Source organism: Misgurnus anguillicaudatus, chromosome 3 (genome assembly GCF_027580225.2).
Source record: "Misgurnus anguillicaudatus chromosome 3, ASM2758022v2, whole genome shotgun sequence".
NCBI classification, from domain to species: domain Eukaryota; kingdom Metazoa; phylum Chordata; class Actinopteri; order Cypriniformes; family Cobitidae; genus Misgurnus; species Misgurnus anguillicaudatus.
This window is the reverse complement of record NC_073339.2, coordinates 27,185,338-27,204,997: the sequence shown is the minus strand read 5'-3', so window position 1 is coordinate 27,204,997 and position 19,660 is coordinate 27,185,338. Positions and strand designations below refer to the sequence as shown.

The window sequence follows — 19,660 nt, the reverse complement described above, 5'->3', positions numbered from 1 at the left end:
CCTTCACGACTGGCTTCCCAATCCACCGTCTCCTCCTCACTAGCTGGTGTGTGCTCCTTTGTGATTTTGATATCTTCTTTCTCTCTCTGTCTGATTTTGGATGAATCTTGCTGCTAGAGGCACACAAACAGAATTTTTTAATAAACCTCAAATAATTATGTACAAATATGTGAAAAAAATCTTAATGTTTTAAGACAACGAAAAAACTGCAAAGCACAATGCAAAAGCTAAACATCAATCTGCATGTGCATACAGTCCAACATAAAAGTGTAACAAAAAATTCTGTACAAGACTCCTTGGATAAAAAAACATTTGCCAAAGGTAATACGCTCATTGATACGGAAATAAAAATAAGCAAAACTTTTGTGTCTAAAGCCACCTTTTGTAATGCTTGAAAAAATATTTTATCTGCCACTGTAATGTAACACCTCTGAATGATAATTTTTTTATATCATATTTAATGGAATACACCTAACAAATATTTCAACAAAATGTAGGTCATCTGGGTCAGATGAGCATACTCTGGTTGTAGGGGAAGTGGGCTTGTCTGTGTCTCTTTTTTGAGTGTCACCATCTACATCCTGTTTCTTATTCTTCATCCTCTCCCGAAGATCCCCAGTGGGCCTTTCTGCTGACCTTAAAACACACACTGAGAGTCAAGCCTGGTATTTAATCAGGTACATTCCAAGCAACGTGTTCAATAGAATATTAAACAGTGAACACCTGTTAAATTTTCCAGAGAAGCCTTTTTCTTGTGATGGAGTTCCATGTGTGTACCGACATGTGCTGCCATAACTGCAGTTTCCAGTCTTTAACCAGTTTCTACAATGGGTCTGTGGTCAAGCCAAATGTAAGTCAATCTAAAGTATTGAGTTCTCTACAATATCTTTTAAGCAGGAATTTAGGCTGTATGTCAAAAACCAGTGACCTAATTACCTAGATAGCACTTACGGATATCACAAGCTAGGGATGCTCAGATCGATCGACCGCAAATCTTTATCGCTGTGGCCCAATTCAAAGCCTGGATTTTTCAAAAGATGCGGACTTTGGAGGCTGTGTCCTCTGAAGGCAGAGTCCAGGCCTTCAAAGTCCACAAAGCGAGCTGAGATAGTCTGGTCCAAGAGTGGGGAACTCTGGGTCCTGGAGGGCAACTGTCCCGCAGAGTCCAGCACCAACCCTAACCAAACACACCTGAATTTCATAGTACTGCTGAAGATATTAATTAGATTTTTCAGGCGTGTTTAATTAGGGTGAACTGAACAATGCAGAACAGTGGCCCCTACAGGACCAAGTTTTCCCACCCGCATTGATAAGATTTGACTACCCAACAGTTTATCAAATTAACTAGAGCCCGACCGATTTATCGTTTTGCCGATTTTATCGGCCGATATGAGCATGTCGCAGATATATCTGTATCGGCGTATAAGCCGCAGATATGCGCCGATATGAACGTTTGTTACAGAACACATTAAATGCATTTGAAAGATGTAAGTACTTGTTTGTCCAGCAGAGTGCGCCATACTGGTTGCTAATGGCAACCCAGATCACTCACTGTAGTGACACCATCCAATCCCCCACCCCATTCACTTCAGTCAGTCAGTCTCTCAGTTCAGGTGGCTGCAGTCACGCAGTGTCTTCTTCACAACATTTTTACACCTGGTATTAAGACGCGCTTTGGTCGATTGGATTATAAATGGACAAGAGAGACGCATTCCCGCTTACATTTGGTGTTTTTAATCCGTCTCTTTGTCGACTTGCGAGTTAAAACGCAAGCGGGAGAAATGACGCGAGACGGAGAAATGACACATTTAAACTACGCGCAGCCGTGCACTTATATAACACTATATGAGATTACTGCTGCTTGTGTTGTTAGTTAACACGCTCATTTCAGAGCAATTGATTCAATAAGCTCGCGCAACTCTACACCCTTGCTAAATAAAAGAGGCGGAGCGAAGACGCATTAGTTTTATTAAAGTCTAAAGTTTGCACGGAACCCTGGGTTTGTGTTATAAAAACGTTGTGCACAAGCACAACATTAAACATAGCGTACATTAGTATGTGCTCCGTCAAGCATTGTCTTCGTAACTGTGAGTGGCTAACGTTAACTAATTTGTGAAGTACACAACTTACTGTAAAGCTAATATTAATCAATGACTTCATAAGTTTCTCTTTATAACGTTATTCTCGTCAAAACTGCAAATGATGCAAGTTTTATGTATTTTGTTCTCTTTGTGTTTTAAAGTTATTTATAATAAGTCAAGTTTACTTTTTAGTGCACTGATATCCAACTAATTTTGGATAATAAAGTTTATTGTTAACTTCTTGCCTATAGTACATATCTTTGTCACATCAATATAAGTGTTGGATCACCACATTTGTGAGTGATCACCACATTTGTGAGTGATCATTGCATTGCATTGTATTTATTCATAGTATATTATGTTAAAGTATATAGTGTATTCTATGTACAGTACTTTAGTATAATATACTGTAGTATATACTGAACTATAATGTACACATAAAGAATATCGGCCGATATATCGTTATCGGTCTTTTTTTACTCCCTAATATCTGTATCGGCATCGGCCCGAAAAAACGCATATCGGTCGGGCTCTAAAATTAACCAGCTTTAGAAATATAAATCCTTTTTACTTCGTAAACACTGTGACTTTTAGGTGGAGGCAGAAAGACCGCTGACCACTTTACTAATACTAACCAGATAAGATGTGCTAGTTGGTTTGGTAATACTTTACAATAAGGTTGTAAAATAAGCAATATAGTTTTTTCATTTATTAATCTTTGTTAATGCCAGTACTTATGTTAGTTCATGGTGCCTTAACTAATGTTAACAGATATAACATTTGATTTTAAAAATATACCAACATGAACTTAGATTAATAAATGCTGTAGAAATGCTGTAGATTGTTAATTGTTAGTTAATTCTAGTAAAAACATTTACTAATCTTAAAAAATAACCTTATTGTAAAGTGTTACGTAAAGTGTTACCGGTTTCTATCTCCAGTCAAGTGGTCTGACATCTACACCCTTCTCAGAGCAGGTACGAGTCTGGCGGCATAATTTACAATAAGTCAATGCTGCCTCTGCACATGCTGGATGCATTGTACAGTCTTATTGCTGTGGGCACAAATGATTTTTTGTAGCACTCACTTGCTTTCCGAATAAGTTTATTTAGCTGGTTGGCATGTCCCACTTTTGCACAAGTGCCCCAACACAGCAGCGCATTCATTAGAACAAGGAGCTGGAAACCACAGACTGGTAGAACATGTTAAGCATTTTGTAGCATATATTAAATGACTTTAGTCTACATAAGTACAGTCAACTTTGTCCCTTGCTGTATACATGAAAAAACATCTGAACCGTTCGGTTCGCTTGTCTCGGTTCGAAGCGTGTGTGTGTGTCGCATGGATCAACGCATGCACAACGAAGCCTCGTGCCCGTATGTTACATGAAGTCTTGTATGCTTTGTTCTGGCTCCACAGCGCAAACCTCCGCCGACTGTTTGCACACATTGTCCGTTTGAGGAGGTGTTTATACTCGACTTACAGACTGGTTGCCAGCGGGATGAGACGTCATGCTCGGCCAGATTCGCCTGGAACCCGTGCTTCTTGGGTTGCGGAGCGGCGCTCAAAGTTACAAAATTTGACGTTTACAACGGCAAGCGAAATGGGGTCTCACGCACTCAACGCGCACTACTGCCTACTCCGCATTGACGTAATTTTTGCCACACGCACCCTCGCGCTCGTGTGGACGCGTCGATTATAAACAAGGCTCAAAGCTACACTAAAGTTGGCAGTTTGATAAATACAAGTTAATTCTTCAGTTTCATCTTTGTGTGCTAAAAAGGCACATAAGTCCCTGTAGAGATAGCAATACACATTCTCCTTTAATTGCCAAATAAATGAAAAGCATATCAATGTCTTCTCTCTTGCTGTATTAAAATTTCACCTAGCTTTCCTCAGAGATGGTCCCAATAATGTGCTTAAAGTCAATTCAAATTCAGTTTGTGCATGATAACATGATAATAATGTTGTTAATACTGAATCTTAAATTGTGGATGATTAAAGCGTAACTAAACCCCTGGTCGGAGCCTGACTCCACCCACTGGCAATTTTGAAAAATGCAAGAAAAGTGGGCAGATCCCAACGGAGATAGAGGGGACGAACTAAGCTCGTACCAAGCATGTGGTGAGATCGTAACAAGGGCGTGGTGAGCTTGAACCTGCTTACGTCAAGAGTTACTTTTTGGACCCAACATCCAATAGGAAAATTCAACTGCAGTAGCCACCGTTCAACCTGAAGAGGGCAGCACTCAGACGTTTACACCATATATTGTAGTATTGAAACACTTAATATCCAAATGTCAAAAAACTGGCTAAAATCAATCCACAGCACTAATAAAGCATCATTCTTACAGATCATTAACTAAAAAAAGTTGGTTAAGGGTTTAGTTACTCTTTAAGCTATATATCATATGCTGAAGAAAATTTCTTAACCATTAAAAGAAAAAAACAACATCAACCGTACAGAACCGAAAATCGTTACCCTACAACCGTGATATGAACCAAACCGTGGGCTTTGTGAACCATGCCACCCCAAGTTCTGAGTCCAGTTAAGCTTACTGTCATGTAAGTATTTATATTGGGCCACCTTCTGTCAAAATATGATTTAAGACCCCCTATCAATCATGTTTTGACAAGTAGTGCCCCCACCCCATCAATCAAAAGTGTACACGTTGGACAGTTTTAAGTGACGTTTTTATGGTTTTCAGGCTGCAGTCGGGCCAAGCATGTTTTTACGACTTTGTTAATCAAAGCGTTGGTTTTCCTTTGCGTCTGTTTATTGTCACGCGAATGTTTATCATATTTATTGATGTGTCAATCCAAAAAGTTTGGTGTTTTGGCTGAAATGTTGTCCAGTTTCTGGACTGTGATATTAAAGAGCAGTGCTTTCTCTGTCCTGTGCGCTCTGTGCATGAGAAATCACCCCTCACCTTTCTCACCCCCTGCCCCAGTGCGTCTCACAGCGGGGTGGATTGAGTCACTGTTTTTAAAAACGTGATGTTAATACTGTCCACTTTGACAAAAAGTAAAGTTTTATTTTAGATTTAGGGATTCTTGAACCATGTCTCAGATTAAAACTTTTGTTTGTAACATCACAAATTTATTAAGTGAAATATTTAGTACATGTATAGTTTATTTTGGCCCTATGCCACAATTACCGGGGCCGTCAATACTACTTTCTTTAGACTAAAGCCTATTTATCAGGGCTTGACATTAACTTTTTGAGGAACTTGTCCTTTGGACAAGTATATTTATGTTTCACTTGTCCATGCACAAAAGTCACTTGTCCAGGTAAAGATTTATAATACAAAGATTTTTTTGTTTTGCGCTAATAAGTGGCAGAGCCAGGGATTTTTCATAGGGGTGGCCAGGCAGGGGCCAGCAGTTACTCTGGGGTGGCACATAAAATCTCTATCATCCAACCTTAAAATACTTTAAAGTATTATAGGTGCGTTAATCACAACGATGTATAACATACAATTGCTACAACACTTCAACTCCAATGCAAACGAATTGAGATCAACATACAATTTATAGTCATAATTCAACCTCATGTTTTTTTAAACTATTTAATCAAATAAAACTTTTGAAATTTATTTTGAAACCAGAATTTATATCTCCCATTGCTGAAAAACTATAGAGACCAGAAAATCATGGGCATTTTGTAGGCCACTGAAATATATTTTACTAAGATTTATTTGGCTGCTTCTTGCTACTCTTTCTGAAGAAGGATGCTATATCTGCTGCCTTTCTCTTCGTTTTCCCCACATTTCAGTGATTGTCTGACATTAAAACACTAAAGCAAAACATTAAAACATTACCATGTTTTAAAAAACTTATTAGGGTAAATGTATCTAGATTATCTGTTATATAAAATCAATCTTAATCCTAGCATTTACGCTGTAATGTTTGTGTATGAACAATGACGAACTCTTTCAGATTCAAATCGGCTGTCGCGTGCCGCACGCACGGGACACATAGGCACGCCGAAAGAGATATTCTCATTATAAAACAGATTCTTAAACAAGAATTTAAGCCCATTATGTGTTTTTACCGAACTTTAGAAGAGAAAAAATACAGACTTAAATGAGTTCCAGTTGCAGCAGATGCCGTCCTGCCCCTCCGTGTTCGGCGATCAGGTTTCATGCGGGTGCAGCTTGTTTAGTAACAATACAGTAAGGTGTAAACATGTGCGTGTGTGTGTGTGCGCGCGCGCGTGTTCAATATTCCGCTCTGTGTTTGCGCTGCACGTTCTGCTCTGTCGTTCACGGCACATAACATTAAGTAACATGCCATTTTAGTTTGTTTGAAATTTCAATTTGTCCAGGCGGACAACTAATTTTCTCTTACACTTCAAAAAAAAAGACAAGCTGACAAGCCTTAAGGGTGAGCCCTGTATTTATTTTAAACTAAATAAAAGTTTAATCGCTTCACGAGATTCGTGAGTCATTTCACGACCCGCTTTCCATGTTCACGCCATTAAAGGAGAGCCGGTTAAATCTTTGCGTGGCAGGGGCAGCTGCCTCGCTACCCGCCACACCTGCCTCGCTACCTGTCACACTTTTACGTGCCTGCCAGTCGACCCGTCACACCTGCCTTGCTTCCCGTAACACTTTTACGTGCCTTTCAGTCGACCCGTCACACCTGCCTTGCTACCCGTCACACTTTTACGTCCCTGCCAGTGTACCATCACACTATTTCGCGCCTGCCTTGCTACCCGTCACATACTTATAAAACAGCCAGCATAGGCGGAGCTGCAAAATTAAGCTAAACACGTCTGAAAAAAGACATTAGAGAGAAGACAATTATGTTTCTTTATTCCAACTTCAGTACTAACGAAAATTAACCATGGTTTTATTGTGGTAAAAGTGTAGTAACCATGGTTTTTTGGTGAATTGATTACTATGAGCAAAACCATGGTTTTACTACACTAACCATGTTTTTTTTTTTTACTGTAGTAAAACCATGGTTAATTTTCTCATGACATGGCCGAACTTTTTTTTTTTGATCGTGGCCACGAATTAGCAACTCGTTCCCACGATTTATTAAAACGTGGCCACGTTTTCGTTGAAAAATGTACCCGGCTGCAACACGCCCTTTAAGTCAGTAAGGCCGTCCCAATTCGAAGGATCAAATTAAAGATCAAATTATTATTGACGCATACTACATGCAGTTTTAATTCCTGCCCAGAATTTTATTAAAATCTTCGGAATAGTGACGCTCATCGCAGCTTAATGCATACAGTGCTATTAAGGATTAAATTCATACACCTTATGGGTCATATAGCCTATATACAGTTTTATTAACTCCTGCCCAGAATTTCATAAAAAACATTGGGACATAGAGCTAACACATTGATACAGTGCTATATAAGGATCAAATTCATATGGCCTTAAACCAATTTATTAATTCCTAAACGGTTATAATAATAAACATCGGGATATTAATGTAAAGCTTAACGCATTAATACAGTGCTATTTAAAGATCAAGTTTACTATATTCCTTATTAAAGAGTCATACTACATATACAGTTTTATTAATTCCTGCGCAGTATTTAAAAAAACCTTGGGGCATTAACATGACACTTAATGCATGCTAATGATAAAAAAATCTTATAAAAAAATCAAAATCACTATATACCTTATTAATGAGTCATATACATATTCAGTTTTATTAATTCTGGGCAGGAATGAATAAAACTGAATATGTATATGACTCATTAATAAGGTATGTAGTATTGGGACATTAATGTGATGCAGTAATCACTGTAAAAAAAAATTATTCAGTGGCTTTAAATCATTAAAATACCTTAATACAATCTCTTTGTGTAACTTGGGTGTTTTTTTTTTTTTTACTTAGACAAACCAAAATAAATGACCAAAAAATACAGAAAACAGAAATTTTGTGTAAAATGTTCAGATATTATTTAGGTGTATACTTCAAATAAAATAAGTATTTAACTAATAGATTCTTTCTAATAAATATCCTTAATATTTTTTGTAAATTTAAATCAATATTTTTGAAAATGTCACATATATATATATATATATATTTTAGTTTTTAAAACTGTAATACTTGATTATTTCAAGTTAATATGTATTTAACATCAACTAAAAATTTAATAGGTTTCACACCTAACTTTATGATTTACTCAATATTTTTGGTAAAACCTTTTTCGTCTTGTATAGGACAACTCACGATATTAATGCGTTAAGCATCACTTTAATGTCCCAATATTTCTTTTTAAATTCTAGGCAGGGTACAAAATAAAACGTATCGCTCCTCCAAGCGGATTTAAAAGAGGAACTTTATTGTATGGCGTAATAGCACTTATGGGAGTACTTCGACTCGGCGCAGTAACACCCTCCCTCTCCCATTATGAGAGGGAGAAGGGGAGCGGACTTTTCAGGCGAGTCGAAGTACTCCCAAAAGTGCTATTACGCCATAAAATATAGTTCCTCTTTTAAATCCGCTTAGAAAAGCGCTACGTTTTATTTTGTACCACCAAACTTGCTCGTATAACTACTCGTCTTAAATAGGAAAAACATTGATGTGTTTGGTCACCTCCAACTTCATCCCCAAATGGCACCACTGAATGAATGGGGCCAAGCCAAATGCCATCGAAGCGTCGCAGCGCGCTCCAGCGCTTACGTGCACGCACACAGATGATAGAGGGATGTATCAACAATTCTTAGTTAAGGTAATAACATTTTAATATTGAAAATGAGTAGACTATTCCTTTAAATGCATCGTATTTATAGCACTGTCTAACATCTTGCCGAACTCATTATTATCTGTGCCCCATTAGCGTTTGCGCAAACGTAGCAAAATTAGCTTAATTATTTAAAACTTTAACCTTCATCTAAAAGAATCAGATATTCGTTTTAAAATTCAAATAACAGTGCTCTGTTATAATCCACATCTCTGACTTTTTTAGTGCAAAAGTTATTATGCACATCATTTTAGATAGCTGCAACTCATTGCATCAGTCTTTGTATGCATTTTAAATATTGCGCGCATTTTAAACATCTTCTTAACTGAAATGATAAGAAATATATAGAAACAAAGTTTCATCATCGACCACTACAGTGCCAGCTGATATAAAGAAAATCACGAAAACGTTTAAATGTCTATCGAGTTTATAATTCGAAACACAGAGAAACACCGATAACTCGAAACATTATATATATTAGCAATATACAACCAAAAACATCCAAAAAGGGCTATAGCCTATTTGTTACATGCTTTTAAAATGTGTATCCACATAGCATGCCATCATAACATTATTTCTTTTTTATTTGTTAAGCTTTAACTTAACAAAAACATCTATCCAACTAACTTATCCGGACGGGGTTGTGTATGAATAGTCTTCGTGCGTGTGCGCGTACGTCTTGGGCATTATGTAACTTTATTTTACTAAATAAAATAAAAAATATACTATTCTAACATTTAAACTTGTTTTAACATTTTAAACTTGCTGTTAGGATCGGCTTAGGTTAACATGTATCACTGCGTAATAAGCAAACATGAAATGATATTTTCACTATGGCTGTTTCTGATTGTTTCAGCATTAGTATGTGTTTGTGATCAGATTTCACATACACATTCATCTGGTCTTTCTGTGACATAGATCCTTAGCGATGGTCACAGACATCAGTTACGATGCATGCCTCTACAAATCTGGTACTTTGAAAGTCTTAAAAGCAAAAATACTGGCATGATTCGGTTTTAAAGGCATGTAAGCATTTAAAATTATTTTTTACCTATCACACTAATTTTTCAAACAAACAATGATCAGCAATATTTTGAATATTTAAAAAAAACCTATGCGGTCTTCTTGTATGTTTGTGGGACTGTTTTCATAAAAATCAATCCATTTACATTCAAAACTACCACTAGAGCAGACTTTACATTTCCAGACGATGTCTCCATTTTATGTGCACATCATACTAAACCCGACTGTATCTAAACATTGGTAAACTTAAATACATTGTCTGCTAAGATCTTTAATTTCTGGCATGTTCAAAAAAAACGACAATGAATCATCAAACATAAGTCGTTTTTAGTTTTCCAAAAATGTTATTTTATTTTTAACTTATAAAACAAATTTTTGCAAACAGACGCATTTTCTAAATTTTCAGATTTTAATTTTTCAGGATTCATGTGCACAACACACTAAGCCTATGCGCATCTAATCAATGGTAAACTGAAATACACTTTATGCTAAGATCTTTAATTTTCTGACATGTTCACAAAAATAAAGTCACCAGCGTTAGTATGAAAAGTTAAACCCCACAGGCACGACCTGATCCTAATTTGGTAATTTTGTTACCTGATGTTTGTTACATAGACAAAGATCAGCTACTCCATGTCTCTACGAATCCTGAGCTTTAAAACTGAATTATACCATCATTTTTGCCTTTAAGACTCCCTTAAACTCATCATCTCTCCTTTCTGCTTCCCTTTCCCTGCTTTGCACAAAACATTTCTGATGTCCATGTACATGTACAGGAGCCAATAGTGATCGAGTCAAAATAAGATTATTTGGAAACTTACTTTTGTTTTCATAAGATATCTCAATCGCGTGGTTTTGGTGCATGTACGCGTCAGTGCGATTGATTAAGATTCCCGTTGAGTGATATGAAAACAAAATGCTGCCAGACGTTGGACTTAAAAGATGACGGGCATTATATATATACATTTTTGTTTCTACCGAAGTCGTGTTGCTGACCTTCAGTTCAAGCTGCGGGTGATTCAAGCGATGTCTGTGTGACTGCGGTGAAGTACAGGTGACGCTGGCGCAAAGTAGATCACACGCTGACCGGTCAACGAATAAAATTAAAAGAACGTCATCGTATAAAATCCCCATCATGCACGATGCGACATCGTGGCATTTTTGTATAGCAAAGTATCGTACTGCGAAGTATTGTTACATCCCTAGTATATAGTGGAAACACTGGGTACCTGATCGCATACTGCTGTGCCGTCGGCAGTACACTGCGTGTGTTTTGGTTGATAACATCGGGAAATACAACAACTCAAAAATAAATAAAAAACTAAACATATCACATATCTGTAAGAGCTGAGATTCTTGTGATTCGAACGATGTAAACCATTTTCAGATACAGTCAACACAGCCAGTGCAATCAGAGTCTTTGTCAAACAACCTACAACCAAAAAGGCAGCTACAAAAGGTGTGGAAACTCACCTAAAAAAGCCTCCTGGTTAGGGTTGGGAACCAAGAACCGTTTCTTATTCAGAATCGGCTCTGTTTTTTTAAAAGAACCGGAACCGCACGTAATTCTTACGTTTCGGTTCTAAAAGTGGTTCCGATGTGATGCACAGGCAAAGTGCTGGGAGCGGTCACTTTAAATAGCCATGTCTTACCTCATGAATATTAATTGCGTTGAGCCACTGCTTACAGTTACGAAACCAAATGAACACAGCAAAATCAGCAGTGTTAAATGTACACTGCTGGTGTTTATATGAGTAACAACAGACCTGGTGATACCTATATAATATATATACACACCAGCAGTGTTGATTTAACACTGGGGATTTTGCTGTGAACGCAGCTTACCACATAAAGCACGCGCGCTGCTGAGGTAGGCTTTGTATACTTCGTATCAAACATGTCTAAAAAAAAAAGTCGAAAGTGTGGATTCTAGGGCTGTTGATGGTACAGTGCTCCCCGCAGTGGTGCGCACATCACAAACTATAAAAAATATAAAGCACAGTCTCGCCCAGCGAGATGTCTTCAAATTCGTGTTAACGCAAACAGCCAGCAGTGTTAGTGCGCTATAAACTGATATCAGTGATGACCCGCTGGCTTGGGGGCAGAATAATGAGGTAAGATATTCTTTCTTGGTCAAGGTTGTGAAAAACTACTAATATGCGCTACCAGTACAGCATCAGAACGCATTTTCAGTGCGGCTGGAGACATTATAACCTCAAAAAAGTTCCTCACTTGAACCATGAGTTGTTTCACGAATGAAAGTGATTCAGTAAACACACACATAGGTGCCGATCCCGTGGCCAAGCTCATGCTCAATTTCTTAACATTTGCTTCACATTTCATGTCTAAAACCACGCGGAAAGGTGACCGTGCAGCTTTCCTCCTCTTCAAAGCATTTGGGGCTCCAGAGCGTCTGTCGTTGCTAAGAAATCTAAGCATTGCTTGACGTTGTGACGAGCACCCACCGGCGAAAAAAAACGGCTCATATGAACAGTAAGAGTGAGCAATACAGCCTCAAAATTATATCATGATATTTTAAGAATTTTCGCGGTAATGATACAGTATTTATGACGGTATAAGAAAATTACGGAAAAGAAACAGCATTTTCCATCCAATGAGCTGTCATTGAATTAGGTTGTCTGTAATCAAAGTGTAAATCCATTGTCATAAGGTGGCAACATTAAAGTGCAAAAGTAGTGACACAATCATACAGCTTGGGTCAAATGTAAACAAAGTTCAAACTAGAAATGGTATAAAAATTTGGCATCACTATGACACTACCCGAACAGAACCTTTCGAGTCCTACGTCCTCAGTGAAAAAAGACCTTTAATGGTAACACTCTGCTCAAGTACAGAAACATGGAAGGATACAATGTGACACTGAGCTTGCTTCGCGTCGCACCCAAATAATTGAGAAACAGAGAGCACGTGAATGCACACTCATTGAGAGAGACCACTGATCTATATAAATGACTGGATTGCGCATAGAATGCTTAACGCAGTGCTTCTCAAATAGTGGGGCGGGACCCCCAGGGGGGGCTCAAAGCGACACCAGGGGGGGGCGCGAGACCCCAGGGAAAATACTTTTTCAGGAAGTGATTTTTAAAGACATTACACCCCAATCACGCTGTAAACCGCTGGTGTTATTTATTGATTATATTTCATTTTTCAGTATCAAATGGTCAAAAAATATTATACTTTAAATAAGGATTAATTTTTTATTTCAGGCAAATTGATGCATTTTAAGTCTTTTCTGTTACAGACTAAAAAACAATGTTATTAAAGTTATTCTTTGTTGTAAGTTGATCGATATTTCTTTTTTTGTGTTTTCTTTTTGTGTTTTTTTGTGTTTTTAGATGATGTGTACGTAAATTAATTATTAATTCTGATGTTATTTGCAATGTTTAAATCGAGCAGGATAATGGATTTATAAAAACGTTAAGGTGAGTGTGTCTGCTGCTTTCTGTTAAAGCTATGGTCTACGATTTCAAAGATTGTTCATTATTAATAAACTCGTTTAGATGCTAGTTATGGTTCTACAGTAAAATCCTAACAATATGAAGAGAAAAAAGAATTTAAAAAATCCATTCAGTCTATTGGATGTACGGTGGCAGATAAGTTTACCAATGTAAACTGTCTGGCCGGACAGCTTACATTGGTTAACTGCTCTCATCAAATCCCCGTACACTTGAAAATCCACCTCGCGCTAAACTCCACCCCATCGCAGACCACCCCGCCCCTCTCCTGCCTCGACATGACATTTGTGTCAGTGTATGTTAGCTAGCGAAGCAGCAACATCTCACTAATGGAAAAAAAATAACCGACAGCAGCAAGCTTCTTGTCCCTACAGTAAAGGTTGGAAGAAAAAGGAAGTCTGTAGAGGAAAGAGCAGAGGTAAAAAAATGTGAAAAACGCCGGACTCTAAGTAGAATCAATATAGGGTCCTCCATTGACCATTGGAGGAAGCTTCAGGGAGATTTGGGGCTGAAAACTGACGCCGACACGGCAGACTTTTTGTTGAACAGGTACGCATTTATTTATACTTTTATTGTGTGAGGTGTTACATAAATATCTTTTTATCAGTCTGACATGCTCATGCTGCCTTTCGGCATTGGAATATTACCCGTTTAGCATCGCGTATCACGGGTCAAAGTAATTATATTTACAAAGATTGTGTAAGGTGTTACATAAATATCTTTTTATCAGTCTGACAACATGCTCATGCTGCCGGTCGGCATTGGAATGTTACCCGTTTAGCATCCCGTATCACGGGTCAATGTAATTATATTTACAAAGATTGTGTGAGGTGTTACATAAATCTTTTTATCCGTCTGACAACATGCTCATGCTGCCAGTCGCCATTGGAATGTTAGCCGTTTAGCATAGCGTATCACGGGTCAAATGGCGCTTTTCCATTGCATGGTGCCCCACGGTTTGGTTTGGTTTGGGTCGGGTCAGCTTACTTTTGGGAGCTTTTCCATTGGGATCACTTCGTAGTACCCGATACTTTTTTCGTACCACCTCGGTTGGGGTTCCAAGCGGCCCGAGCTGATACCAAACGTGACGCGTAAACACTGTAGTTCACTGATTGGTCTGAGAGAATCGTCATCGGCGCCGTCATCCTATTATGTAAAATATTAGCTTTAGCTTAAGGCTTGCTGCTAGCTTGCGCTGTCTCGAGCAAACATGTTGTCATCGGTGGTCTGTTTTAAGTCTCCAAACACCCTTTTAGCGTTTTAAAACATCCACAGGTTGTGAATCAGGAACACATAGAAGTTTTTTCCAGACTTGCAGTTTGTGGCGGCACATTCGCGACGTGCACGTCAGTATGCTTTAATGCAACTTCATTGAGGCTCAGCGGAGCGCCGTCGACAGACGCCACGGGTGTTTGAACAGAAACTGTTATGTGAGACAGAGGTAGTTATAAACGCGATGTGCAAAGTAAACTTCTATTTGTGGTGGCCAATTTTAATTTTGTGGCAGCACATTCGCGACGTGCACGTCAGTATTATTTATGCTTTAATGCAACTTCATTGAGGCTCAGCGGAGCGCCGTCGACTGACGCCACGGGTGTTTGAACAGAAACTGTCATGTGAGACAGAGGTAGTTATAAACGTGATGTGCAAAGTAAACATCTATTTGTGGTGGCCAATTTTAATTTTGTGGCAGACTGATAAATAAATAAATGTATGGGAATGTACAAGGACGCTCTCTCTTGTATGATGTCACAGCCGTATGCAGCGCAAATATAACGACACGCCTATAATTCCTCCCACTGCGAAGTGATACTAAACTCAATGGAAAAGCTAACCACGCCAAAGTGAGGTGAGCTGACCCGACCCGGACTGGACTAAACCGTGGGGTGCTACGCAATGGAAAAGCGCCAAAAGTAATTATATTTACAAAGGCTGCGTCCGAAAACTCTAAATTGCTGCCTTCTGAGGCAGCTTTCCAAGGCAGCAAGGCATGTCCGAATTCAATGTTTGGTTTACTTCCTGTCTCCTGAGATACCTATGCGCGGACGTACATTAAGAATGTGATTGGTCGAGTCCGGTCGAGTTCGAAAAAATAAAATGGCGGCCAAGGACGCGACTGGACCACCAATTTAGTGTAAATAAAGGTATATTTTCACTTTTTACACCTTTCAATTGCATTTCTAGCGAGAAATTAGTATTGTAGTTTTCAAATATGTGATTAGTTATCACAAAGGCGCTCTCTGTTTAAATTTCAAACACGCTGCCTTAGAAGTGTGTCCGAAAGTCTTTCTCTGAGCTACCTTCATGCCTCCGAAGTCATTTCCTCATGAGGCAGCGAGGCAACGAGTCACTGCCTTGAGTTTTCGGACGCAGCAAAAGTCATTTCTTGAAGTTCTTGAATACAGGAAGTGCAGAATTATTAGGCAAGTTGTATTTTTGAGGATTACTTTTGTTATTGTACAACTACCGTGCTCTTGGTCAATTCAAAATGTTAACAAACCCTCAAACCTGAACATTTAAGTAGTAAAAGTGGAATTTTGGCTTTCTTAAGAGAATATTTCTATGTACATCATTATTAGGCAACTATTTGATTTTACCATCTCACTTGTTTTTTTTTCACCTGTTAAAGTTAGAATAATAAACAAACTCTACATTTACAAAAAAATTAATAAAACTATATATATACACACCAATATAGCCACCCTTCTTTTCGATAACAGTCACAAGCCTTCCATTCACGGATTCAGTCAGTTTCTTGATCTGAACCAACATTTTGTGCAGCCACAACCACAGCCTCCCAGACACTGTTCAGAGAGGTGTACCGTTTACCTTCACTGTAAATGTCCTGCTTAAGAAGGGATCAAAAGGTCTCAATAGAGTTTAAGTCAGGTGAAGGGGCCATGTCGTTAGTTTTTCACCTTTAACGCCTTTACTGGCCAGCCACTCAGTTGAGTACTTTGATGCATGTGCTGAAGCGTTGTCTTGCATAAAAAAGTCTTCTTGAAAGATGCAGATTTTTTCCTGTACCACTGCTTGAAGAAAGTGTCTTCTAAAAATTGGCAGTAGGTCTGAGAGTTGTTTTTTATTTCCATTTTCAACCCAAAAAGGTCCCACAAGTTCATCTTTAATAATACCTGTCTGTGCCTGCCTGCCTGTAGTGTAAAAGACACTTTCATCAAGCAGTGGTACAGGAAAAAGTTAGCATCTTTCATGAAGACTGATTATTTTGCAAGACAACGCTCCATCACATGCATCAAAGTACTCCACTGCATGGCTGGCCAGTAAAGGCCTTAGAGATGAAAAACTAATGACATGGCCCCCTTCTTCACCTGACTTAAACCCTATTGAGACCTTTTGAGCCCTTCTTAAGCAGGACATTTACAGTGAAGGTAAACCATACACCTCTCTGAACAGTGTCTGGGAGGCTGTGGTTGTGGCGCCGCAAAATGTTGGTTCAGATCAGATCAAGAAACTGACTGAATCCGTGAATGGAAGGCTTGTGACTGTTATAGAAAAGAAGGGTGGCTATATTGGTCACTGAGTGTACAGTCTTGTTCAGAATAGTGGCGGTGCAATGTGGCTAACCAGAGTGATCAAGGTTTTTGGTATATTTTTTTGTTGCTGCGTGGCAAACAGGTTGCCGGTGGGTTCAGTGGATTCTCGGAGGGCGGATGAGACCCAGCATTCATGATATGCACGCTCTTAAGGCTGTGCAATTGGGCAAGTAGTTGAATTAGTTGAAAGGGGTGTGTTCAAAAAAATAGCAGTGTGGCATTCAATAACTGAGGTCATCAATTTTGTGAAGAAACAGGTGTGAATCAAGGCTTTGTGTGTTTACTGCTAGGTAAATCTCTATTCCGATGTTTACTACGGGTGATCACAGCTTGACTGAGTGACGTTGTTCAGGTCGTTTCCCGGTGGGAGGGATCAGGTAGCACAGAGGGGCGGGATGAGTTTTTTAAAACTTACTAACCGTCTCAGGCTTTCTCGACCGATTTTCAACATCGTAGACTACAGCTTTAATGACACGGGCATAAATAAAAAAATGTTGACATTAAGCTGCATGGTCAGCGTTATTTCTCTGAACAAGATTAGGTAACTTGTAGGTTTAGATAACATAATTACAAAACCAGCTAATTAGTGCATGTGCATACGCTACAAAGCGTGATAATTTAATTATTTAGATTTCAGAATGAGCATGTTTGTCATTAATACTAAATATGCTGCGGTCTGTCTGCTGATCTGATACTGTAATAAAGATGAATGTATAATAATGGTTTAAAAAGCAAAATGTACAACTTTCAGTAAATAACTACAGTGGGGCAAAAAAGTATTTAGTCAGCTACCAGTTGTTCAAGTTCTCACACTTGGAGGGATGAGGGAGGCCTGTGGTTTTTGTCAAAGGCACACGTCAATTATGAGAGACAAAATGAGAAAAAAAAAAATCCAGAAAATCACATTGTCTGATTCTCCAAGAATTTATCTGCAAATTATGGTGAAAAATAAGTATTTGGTCAATAACAAAAGTTTATGTCAATACTTTGTTATATACCCTTTGTTGGCAATGACAGAGATCAAACGTTTTCTGTAAGTCTCCACAAGGTTTTTACATATTGTTGCTGGTAGTTTGGCCCATTCCTCCATGCAGATCTCCTCTAGAGCAGTGATGTTTTAGGGCTGTCGCTGGGCAACTCAGATTTTCAACTCCCTCCAAAGATTTTCTATGGGGTTGAGATCTGGAGACTGGCTAGGCCACTCCAGGGGCCTCATTTATCAAGCGTGCGTACGCACAGAAGTGTGCGTAAAGTGTGCGTAGGAACAGTTTTACGCAAAGTGTGGAATTTATCAAATTGCACTTATACGTAGAAATGTGTGTAAATATACGCACACCTCTGAGTATGCGTACGCAGAGCATCTAGTGGTATTTTTGGAAGTGTTCTCTCCTCATATTCAACGGAATTAAACTCACTGGTAACATGTTCCCATGTAGATTTGTTTTCTTTTGTTAGTCATTCCTCCCGCACTAAGTAAACCAAACAGGATGTGTTAGTAGGATTTAACCTCATCCACCAGTAACTCAATTTCTGTGTCTGTAAAATTCCTCTTTTACGCTCTCTTTGTCATTATTGCGATGAGGGAAAAAGCACAACCACGTGACATATAACGGGATGTGTTGTCACCATATATGGTTCATTGGAGGCGTTTCGGAATGCAAATGACTATGAACGTGCACGAGCATGGTGCTTAAGAACAAGTGGGATTTATCATCAAGCATTACCTACTGATGTGCGTACGAACCACGTGCGCACGTTTGATAAATCCCGATTTTTTTGTACTTAGGCACATTCTAAATTTCATTCGTAGGTACAAATATAGAATATTTTCTACGCAATGTTGATAAATAAGGCCCCAGGACCTTGAAATTATTCTTACGAAACCACTCCTTCTTTGCCCGGGCGGTATGTTTGGGATCACTGCCATACTGAAAGATCCAGCCACGTTTCATCTTCAATGCCCTTGCTGACGAAAGGAGGTTTTGAGTCAAAATCTCACGATACATGGCCCCATTCATTCTTTCCTTAACTCGGATCAGTTGTCCTGGTCCCTTTGCAAAAAAACAGACCCAAAGCATGAGGTTTCCACCCCCATGCTTCACAGTACGTATGGTGTTCTTTGGATGCAACTCAGCATCTTTCTCCTCCAAACACAAGAAGTTGAGTTTCTACCTAAAAGTTATGTTTTGGTTTCATCTGACCATATGACATTCTCCCACTCTTCTTCTGGATCATCCAAATGCTCTCTAGCAAACTTCAGACGGGTCCGAACATGTACTGGCTTAAGCAGGTGGACACATCTGGCACTGCAGGAATTGAGTCCCTGGCTGCATAGTGTGTTACTGATGGTAGCCTTTGTTACTTTGGTCCCAACTCTCTGCAGGTCATTCACTAGGTTCCCCCATGTGGTTCTGGGATTTTTGCTCACCATTCTGGTGATAATTTTTACCCTACGGGATGAGATCTTGCGTGGAGCCCCAGATCGAGGGACATTATCAGTGTTCTTGTATGTCTTTCATTTTCTAATAATTGCTCTCACAGTTGATTTCTTCACACCAAGCTGCTTACCTATTGCAGATTCAGTCTTCCCAGCCTGGTGCAGGTCTACAATTTTGTTTCTGGTGTCCTTTGACAGCTCTTTGGTCTTGGCCATAGTTGAGTTTGCATTCTAACTGTTTTAGGTTGTGGACAGGTGTCTTTTATACTGCTAACAAGTTCAAACAGGTGCCATTAATACAGGTAAGAAGTGGAGGACAGAGGATCCTCTTAAAGAAGAAGTTACAGGTCTGTGAGAGAAAGAAATCTTGCTTTTTTG

At 38.9% G+C, this 19,660-nt stretch overlaps 1 protein-coding gene across 9 annotated transcripts in view; it reads right to left on the bottom strand.

The window, feature by feature from the left end:
- Window positions 1-19,660, bottom strand: part of zc3h13 (zinc finger CCCH-type containing 13) — a 278,860-nt gene that overhangs the window by 214,004 nt on the left and 45,196 nt on the right. For 4 of the 9 annotated variants that reach the window (XM_073863726.1, XM_073863730.1, XM_055205268.2 and 1 more), the window contains exons 3-5: window positions 724-833; window positions 522-636; window positions 2-113 (exon numbers count right to left, since the gene is read on the bottom strand). In XM_073863726.1, coding sequence (XP_073719827.1) covers window positions 2-113; window positions 522-636; window positions 724-833 — 337 coding nt within the window. The remainder of the gene's footprint in view (window position 1; window positions 114-521; window positions 637-723; window positions 834-19,660) is intronic. The other 5 variants (XM_055205269.2, XM_055205273.2, XM_055205274.2 and 2 more) reach the window with 5 other exon arrangements.